The 8767-nt window shown below is 37.7% G+C and overlaps 1 protein-coding gene across 2 annotated transcripts; it reads right to left on the reverse strand.

Annotated features, from left to right (window-relative positions):
- Nucleotides 1-341: 341 nt before the first annotated feature.
- prpf31 (PRP31 pre-mRNA processing factor 31 homolog (yeast)) lies at nucleotides 342-8356 on the reverse strand. Of its 2 annotated transcripts, XM_007549987.2 has the most exons (14): nucleotides 8189-8353; nucleotides 6618-6833; nucleotides 6474-6534; nucleotides 6302-6385; nucleotides 6108-6205; nucleotides 5000-5106; nucleotides 4713-4882; nucleotides 4454-4611; nucleotides 3444-3533; nucleotides 3198-3325; nucleotides 2843-2915; nucleotides 1536-1664; nucleotides 705-803; nucleotides 342-623 (listed from the first exon to the last, which is right to left on the reverse strand). In XM_007549987.2, the coding sequence occupies exons 2-14, from the start codon at nucleotides 6831-6833 to the stop codon at nucleotides 510-512; spliced, it is 1527 nt and encodes a 508-aa protein (XP_007550049.1). In that variant the 5' UTR covers nucleotides 8189-8353; the 3' UTR covers nucleotides 342-509. The 2 variants fall into 2 exon arrangements, with proteins under 2 accessions (XP_007550049.1, XP_016525935.1); XM_016670449.1 differs by lacking the exon at nucleotides 342-623 and having other exon boundaries at nucleotides 705-825; nucleotides 1472-1664; nucleotides 8189-8356.
- Nucleotides 8357-8767: the final 411 nt, after the last annotated feature.

Below are 8767 nucleotides of genomic sequence, written 5' to 3' on the forward strand. Positions count from 1 at the left end.
AGTGTTTTGTTTTTCTTTCAATTAACCAGTTAACAATTGAAGAGGAAAAAGGTGATTAATAGATTTTTTTTCTCACAGAATCTCAACTAAAACATCCCACTTGAGTTTTTGGTAGCAAATATTTAAAAAGTTTTTAACATTTCATCTTAAAAGCAAAATGTATATATATTTTGTACAGTTTTGGCTTATTTACCGCTTTGAATATGTGGCTCTTTTAGCAAATAGCATATTTTAGAGTTTGTGTGCTCCAGTTAATCGATTACTAAATTAGTTGACAATTATTTCAGTAATCAATCACAATCTGTTTAACCGTGATCTATTTACAACCATTTCAAAATAAACTAGGGTTAAACTCTTTAATGAAGATCATTTTAAAAAATAGAAAATTCAAATCATTACAGTTCACATTATTTTAAACCAAACTCAAGACTTTAAACATTTTATTACAATGGTAAAAAATAAAAATAAACAAGGTGGAGCACATTGGAGAAAATGACAAATGCACCAGGCTACATCTTTGACTCCTTTTTCACTTTGAGGAACTCTGCCATGTTGGAGAAATATTTCTGGTTGGCTTCGGCCACCTTCTTCTCTGCAGCCTGAGGGTTTACGATCTCCAGGCCCTGCAGGGGAAAGCAGAATGAGCCGAAAAAGGAGAATAAAAACGATAAAGCGCGCCACTCACCAAACGTCACACTTCTCACCTGAAGGGGAGTAAAAGCTACACTGGAGCTGGTTCCGGACGAGCGATCTCTGACTGTGGACTTTCCTCCATACGTCATGCTCTGCTTCTGCAGCGTCCTCTGTTGGCGATAAAACGGCGCGTATTGAGGAATTAAAAGGTGTCTAACTCATGAAATATATAAATAAAGAAACAATACACAAACTCCATTCTCTCCGGCTCACAGACAAACAGGAAGACATTTAATGCACATCTGCGGATTCACACATCACATTTTCATCGTCTCAGAATCCAAAATGTCTTGTCCTTTACTTCTGACATCAAGGTTTTATACCATTCCAGCCCTACTGTTGGGTATTGGAAAGCTTTTGACCAATGGCGTTACCGAACCTCGCTTGCGCAGCAATTCTGGCTCCGTCTTACACTGGATGTGTGCTGGAAGTTCCAAGAATTAGGGGTTGACCTCCTGGAAATTAAATCTGCTCCATCAGAAGAACTATTAGTCAAGTTGTTGGTTCCTTATCTGTCCAAATAAAGATTATTTCCCAGTCCTGGACAACGTTCTCGCACGCAAGCAGGAAAGGACGTTTGCCAGAAGTTTCTTGCACAAGAACTTAACCTTTCCCTCTTTGGTGATTGCTTATTCCACATCTCTCCAATCTCAATTCCTTTCTGACTTCAAGGTCAGACTGACCCAGTACATTTCTTTTCAGTCAAAACATATCTTAATGTGAATCAACCAACAACATGACTTTTAACTATTAATATAATTATATTCCTCTACACGCGCAGAGATATAAGGGACAACATAAACCAAGCAGAGCTGGGAGAACAAAGAGCAGCGAGCGTTTACCTGCAGGGATTTGGAGATCCTCGCCTTGGTGGCCTCGTTGACCTGAGCCTGTCTGACTCTGCCGCTGCCGCTTTTTCCCAATTGACCCAGACTGAAGCCCAGATCCTCCTGATACGCATCATCTTCAATCTGCCACACAAAGTCAGAGATGAGCTTAAAGCCTCACTGATTAAACCACATAAAGTGACATAATAATAAATAATGAGCAAAGATAAAAAAAAAAAAAACATTTTATCTCAACTAAAAACAAACATGTATGTCTATTTGAAGACTAAGCTGAATAATGCATTTAACCCACAAAACTGCAACTAGTTTTCACCATTTGAAACTTTTCACACGAGTTAATTAAAAGGCAACAGAGTTGGGTAGAAGCCAGTTAGATTTACTTGGGTAACATTTTGGAAAAAAATTTACTTTTAAGAGTATTTTTACGACGCTGTGCTTTTTACTTTTACTTGAGTAAACTGTCTGGATGATCAACCCACTGTGAGCAACTTCACTGAACAAAGTACAAAGCTTGTTTTAACAAATAAACCACATCTCTGTCATGTTTCTCTTAAAGCTTCAGAAGTTTTATCTCTAAAGAAACTGATTTTAAAAAAGTTCTCTTTTCCCTGACTTTGAAATTAGGTTATTTGTATTAATTATTTTCATTTTGGTCCTTAAAATAAGAACATTTTAACACAACTTTATATTTTGGACTGCCTGATGATGTAATTTTTAAATATAAATGATTGGTTAAAAAAAAAAAAAGGGCTACTCAAGTACAGAGTAAGTGATCAAAACATCAAATGCTTTTTTTATTGTTGAATAATTTCTACTTTTACTTGAGTACAATTTGTTTAGTTTTACAAATATTAAAAAAAAAAACACCACCACAACAGGCTTGACAATGATTGTTTTAATTTTTACCAAAGCTTTATTGTTAAACTAAGGAAGTAATTTTATTTAGAGTGATTTAGTGCTTCATGTCAAATAGAGATTACAAAGTGTGACTTTTATATTATCTGACTGCATGTTGAACTCTTCTGACTTTAGCAGAAATGTACCAACGTGAGGTAAAATAGTTTAAAACGATGCAGATTTCTTCCTTTTTTTTCCACCTTCCCTTTCCACCTTTTAATGTTTTGCCACATTGAGACACTCAGCAAGGAGTTTTACTTTTATACAAACTGTTTCCACATTCTCTAAGAGAAATGTTTTTGACAGAATGTAAGCTGATGGGAAGACGTTGCTGCGAGATTACGAAACAAACGCAACAAATCTAAAAACAGAGCCGAGAAGAAAAAGAAAAATCACACACACACCTCTGCAAAGGTCATTCTGTTGGCATGTTTCCTGATCTCCGTCAGACCGAGACGCTCCTTCATCTTTCGATACCTGCAGGGAAAGAGAAGAGAGCAGTGAGCTTGGAAATGGGAGCCTTATTTATAGCTGCTGGCATTTAAAACTTATAAGTGTGAGTTATGCAAGATACTAGTCTTCGTTTTCCAACGTTCAGGAAGCTTCTTTCATTGGAGTCGCTTGAATTTACTTTAAAAATCTGATTTGAGGAACACAGGATTATGATTCTAGCTGTTGCTCACTTTAGGGCTTCGTGGCTTTTTATGTCTAAAACCGATAAATTGGTTGAAAATCAGGCCTTCCTGACAGATTCTCTACCTTCTCCCTCCTCTCTTCTTCCTCTGTCCGTCCAGCGGCGCCGGTAGAGGTTTGACCTGCTTCACCGGCGGCGGCTCCTGCCATTTATCAAACTTCCTCTCGATCTCTTCTTTCAGATCATAGCCAACCTGCAGAAGAAGAAGGGGGGGGAAAAAACACAAAAAGCATTTAAAATAATCACAATCTAAGTCGTTCTTATGGTGACTGTAAAACAAAAAATTCATCAACTGTGCGTGTTTCTAGGACCTTTCCGTCTGAGCTCTCGTGAAAACTGTCCACTCGTGAAGCCAGGGTGCATTTCGCTGCCACCAGACGGGCCGCCTTCCTCCTCAGGTCCTGAGTGGAAGGAGAACAGAAAGTTTAACTGATCGGATCGGACCAGTGGATCATTTTCAATTGACAAACTAGATTAAAAGAAAAACATTAGTTTTCATCTGCTTTTGAATCATATGGGAACAAAAACATCTTCAATTTTAGTCTTGGATCAAAAATACAAAATAGGCCAAATTAGATTTTGATATTTTTTGTATGTAATGCAGGAATTGTTCTTGATAAACGGTGGGATTTGCAGTGATGGCACTGGGTGACCTGCACTCTTTCATTTTTACCAGCAGAACAATTTCTGGGTCAGATAAATTTGAGCAATGGCATGTAAAAGTCAAACTGGAAGTAACGCCTCGTTGTACGTTCACGGATACGAAGGTGAGTTTTTCTTTCTTTAAACTTTGTGACTAACATTGACTTAAGCTAGTTGGTTTTATTCTCTGACAATTTCATTATAAAATGTAAAAATGTGCTACTCAAATATCTAAACATTTTCATCCATTCTAACAAACGATGTTTTTACCTTAGTTCGTGTTTATTTTCAAGTATATTATGTGTGTTTGTTGTCGTTAGTTTCAGAGACCAACTAACGGGGGAGATTACGGTTCGGGTGTTTCATAGAAGGTTTGATTTTTGATGTGAGGATAAAATCAAAACTACTAAAAACATCAATGTATTGTGTGTTTTGAAGTGAAAATTAACACTTTTTTAAAAATTTGGACTCTGTTATAAAACAATTTTGTATTTTTGATCTAAGACTAAAATTAAAATTATGAAGAAAGAAAAGTAGAAAGTACTCGGGGAGGGGTTTGGATCTGAAAACAAATAACTTTTTCATTTTTTGTTGCAAATTAAAAACAGAAAGAAGAAGTGATACACAGATTGAACAAAGCTTCAGTTCAGAGGGGATGGGATCGACGTGACCGGCTTACAGGCGGCAGCGACTGCACGACATCACAGTGGTAGATGTATCCTGTGTGCGGCAGCAGAGACGTGCTGCTGAAGCCGGACAGCGTTTTCCTCTGAGCCCCCAGCAGCATCAGGTTACAGGCCGGCATCTTCGACAGGTTAGTGAGGCCGCCAGCGATTCCTGCAGCCGGGACGAGGAAAACAAAGACATCAGCAACAAATATAGGGGGAGTTTGTGAAACGCTCGCTCTGGTTCCGTTTGGCGGTTTTTTCCCTTCTCACCCATGATCTTGGCAGCAGTCGACGCTCCCACGATGATGGACAGGTTCGGGGCTATGAAGGACATTCTGGACTCCACGTACTCGTATATCCTGTGTTTGGACTGGTTCAGCTCCAGCGCCATGTCGCACGCCTCTTCGAGCTGCTTCAGTTCATCCTCGCTCAGCTGCGATCTGCAAGCACACAGAGATCAACCGAGCTCTTTTACATCATCGTTTTAAATGGGGGAAATATTGAGAGGCTGTGAAGCTGCAGCTGTAGCTTTAGATGGTTAAAGATGAGAGGCTCACCCCTGTGTGGTCGAAGCTGTGACGCTGACCACCATGATGGTGGCATTGGTCAGGATTTGCTGCAGCGTCTCATTGTTCTTACATTTCTCCAGATTGTTTCCCAGCTCCTTCAAAGAGACGACAGGAGAGACGAAATGCAGTGAAAATGCACCATGTAGGGAAAAAAAACTGCAACCTTCTTGTCTCTTTCTGACTTTAAATCTGGCAAAAAGTTTTCCTGTTTTAGGTCAGACAGGATCATCAAGGCCACCTTCATGAGAGGTCACTTTAATTTTTCTACTCCTTTAACTTCAGAAGTTTACACACAGTTATTCTGTATTTGGTAATGTTGCTTTTAAACTGTACGACTCGAGTGAAATGTTTTGGGATTCTGGCCCGTTCCTCCCGTCAGAACCGGTTTAACTGGGTCGGGTTTGAAGGCCGTGCTGCAGCTCTTCAGCTCCGACCGCAAATTTTCTTTGGTATCGAGATCAAAGCTTTGTGGCAGCCGCTCCTAAACACCGACTTTACTGTCCTCGGCTCCTGTTGTAGCCGTTTTGGGTGAAGATCTGCCCTCCTTTACATGTTGCTTCAATATTTCCACATAATGTGTCTCATTTTCTGAAGCCTCCTGCCACCGTACTGCACAGCTAGGATATTTGTTCTCAGAAATAAATGCAATAATGGTTATTGAAGTCAAATATTTTTAAGTTTGGTTTCATCAGGTCACGTGTCCAAAACTTAAGGTCTTTGTCGCTTTGTGCAAAGACACAGCGTCTTTAAGGTAATCAATAGATGAGTCTCCGATTAACTCAAATCTTGTCGATTAACCTGTCGGAATCTTTTAAAGTCTTGACATCTTATCGCTCCCAAATTGTTTAAAGGAATAGTTTTTAGTATATTTAAACTCACCAACTTGAAAAAAGAGGTGTGGAGAATTACAAAAAAAGGACGTTCAGCAAATAGAAACCATTTTTGTCATCCTAACTGACATAAAACAGGAAAAGGTTTTGTCCCATTTAAATGTATGTGTTTCCAAATGAAGCCCTGTCAATGTACAAGTTGAAAATGTGTGTTTTTTTTGTTTGTTTGTTTGTTTGTTTGTTTGTTTGTTTTAATCCCGGCATACCTTGACTGTGCGGATGTAATCCAGAGAATCTGGCACCAAAGACTCGAGCTCTGGAAACCTCTTGGAATATTTGTCTCTAGTGAATTTATGAATTATGTCTAAAAAAAATAATACACGAGACAAAACTGATGATTAAGAGGGACACACATTTCTTCACACTTTTAAACAATATTTCTCGTTTTGCAGAAACTCACTGAGCTCGTTGTCGACCTCCACTGTGAGATTATTGGCTGCTACAATCAGCCTGTACTCTGGATCGGCCTCAACTGGACCTGAAACTAAAAAGAACCACAAAAAAATCTTATTTATAACCACTAACAATATTACACAATGTAAGACTTTAACAGTTTTGAATACGTCACTCACCGTCTGAGTTTTTGCGCTGCTTTCCGATATATTCTGAGATTTTCTCCATAATGTCTGAAAACTTTTAAAAGACAAAACATGATTATAAACCCAACCAGGTTTGTTTACACCAAATATTACCTTATGTACAGCTGGAAAAAATACCTGTTTGCTATTGCGGAGCTTAGCGATGGACGCCACGCTCTCAGCTTTACTGTAATCCACCTCCATCTCCTCTGGAATATCTTCCAGCCCTCCCTCCATCCTTCCCTGACTCCTCTCTCCATCACTGTCCCCCTCCTCTCCTTCTGGATACAGTCCATCCTCTCCCTCATCTCTGGCTTCCTCCAGATCAGCCAGGAGCTCGTCAGCCAGAGACATCTGAAGGGAAATCGTTATGAAGCAACAGGCGGTGGTGAAATAAGGGACGCATTTCAGTGAGAAGCATGAATCACAAAGAGATGAAAGAAAACAGATTTCAGTTTGTATAACAGTTTGCTTTAAAAGGGAATATATAAAGATACTTCACCTCTTCCCTCATGGAAAAAAATTTGTTCAGTGAAGTTGAGGTGTTATTCAAAGTATCACCAAAAATGAATAAAAACACATATTGTTAACTTGGCATCTACTTGAACTTCAATAATTTGTTCTTATTTAAATTTTTTTTGTTTGGTTCCATTTTTAATTGGACCAAAAACACTTAAATGTTGTTTTAAAATCACAATTTTAAAAGGTTGTCATCAATAAAGTGTAATTAAGTTTTTAATCATCATTTCTCTTATAGTTAAAGCAACTTGTGTAGTGCTTTATATATTTTTACATTTTTTAATTTAAATTTTTAAACTTAGTTTTGCATTTTTAGTGATTGTTTGTTTTTGACTTGTGTAAAGCACTTAGTTCTTATATTCAACTGCATTAAAATCCCCCATAAATAAAATCCGATTGATGCTTGAAAAAGATTAAAAGTGGATTTTATCAAAATAGCGACATATACAGCATAAAGACAAAATTAAAAATATTTTTTCAATGTGATTTTAAAATACTAATCTTACACATTTAGTAGACCAAGTTCAACAATTAAATGTAAATGTGCTTTGAGCATAAAAACTGTTTGTGAGAACCTGCATGCAGAGGTGGGTGTGCTAAAATCGTAATTATGTTAAAATGACAAAAAATGTTTCTTTAAGGAATGTATTTAAAGAGATGAAATGGTTTTACCATTAAGAAAATAATGAGAAAGCGATCTGAGAAAATATTTTTGCCCATTCCTAAATTACTTTATTCAGCGATTATCCACACCATTAATAGCTATACCAAGTGTCAATTTTAAACTCATCAAAAGTTTAGACAGATTAAAGATTCCCTTCATTCAACACAACAATGCAGGACGAAATTACGTTGCACAAGCTCACATAAAAACATTAAAACGTTGGTAAAAGTTTAAAATAAATAAATATTACACCAGTTGGTAATAACACAAAGTGTCAGTTTGAGCAGAAATACCATTCCGATATTTCCCCCTAACCGATGTTAGATAATAATAATGCCATAGTTTCGTTTCCAGCCCTTTGAACCACAATAGAAACACAAAAATACCATAAACACTGAGACAAGCCTTGATGTTTGCAGAAATGCATGAGTGTCTATTCTGGCTGTAACTCTGTTAGCCAGCTAGCTTCAGTGAACGTTGTAGAACGTCACCCGGAGTTTATTTAATAATAATAATAACAACTTACCTTCTAGGCTCAAAATAGGCCCGAATTAGTGACCAAAAAGATGCGATGAACCAAAATAATCTGCTTTAAGCGAACAAGCTGAATGTTTAATCGCTGCTGTGCTCCTGTGTGAAGTGCTTCAGTATGAAAACGTTCTGGTCGCAGACTGAATACGTCATCATGACTTCCTGGTGCTTTGTGGGAAATCGAGTCATTTGGGCACACAAACTCAGATGAGCTGTTCCAGAGGAACATCAGCATGTTTTTGTTTGTAGATGTGATATAGGTGTCATCCCGTGACTGCCTTCTTTATTAATGTTTTTCTCCTGGAGCTTTGTCACAAATTATGAGAACTGTGGCTTGATGAGCCTGAAGTGCAAAAGTGTAGTCATCCATATACGTTCTTTTGGTAAATTATCAATGTCACCATCATTATGTGAATGGATTGTTGAATTAAGCAAATAAAAAGTAAAGAAAAACAAGAAAAAGCTGTAAAACGTTTACTTGTTGCCATGGCGATGGTGTTTTCAAATAATACCAGGTCTTTTTTTTTTTATCATATGTTGTTTTTTAAGCAAATCCAAATAAGTATGCAGGTGA

This window comes from Poecilia formosa, unplaced genomic scaffold, assembly GCF_000485575.1.
Source record: "Poecilia formosa unplaced genomic scaffold, Poecilia_formosa-5.1.2 Scaffold34, whole genome shotgun sequence".
Lineage (NCBI taxonomy): Eukaryota > Metazoa > Chordata > Actinopteri > Cyprinodontiformes > Poeciliidae > Poecilia > Poecilia formosa.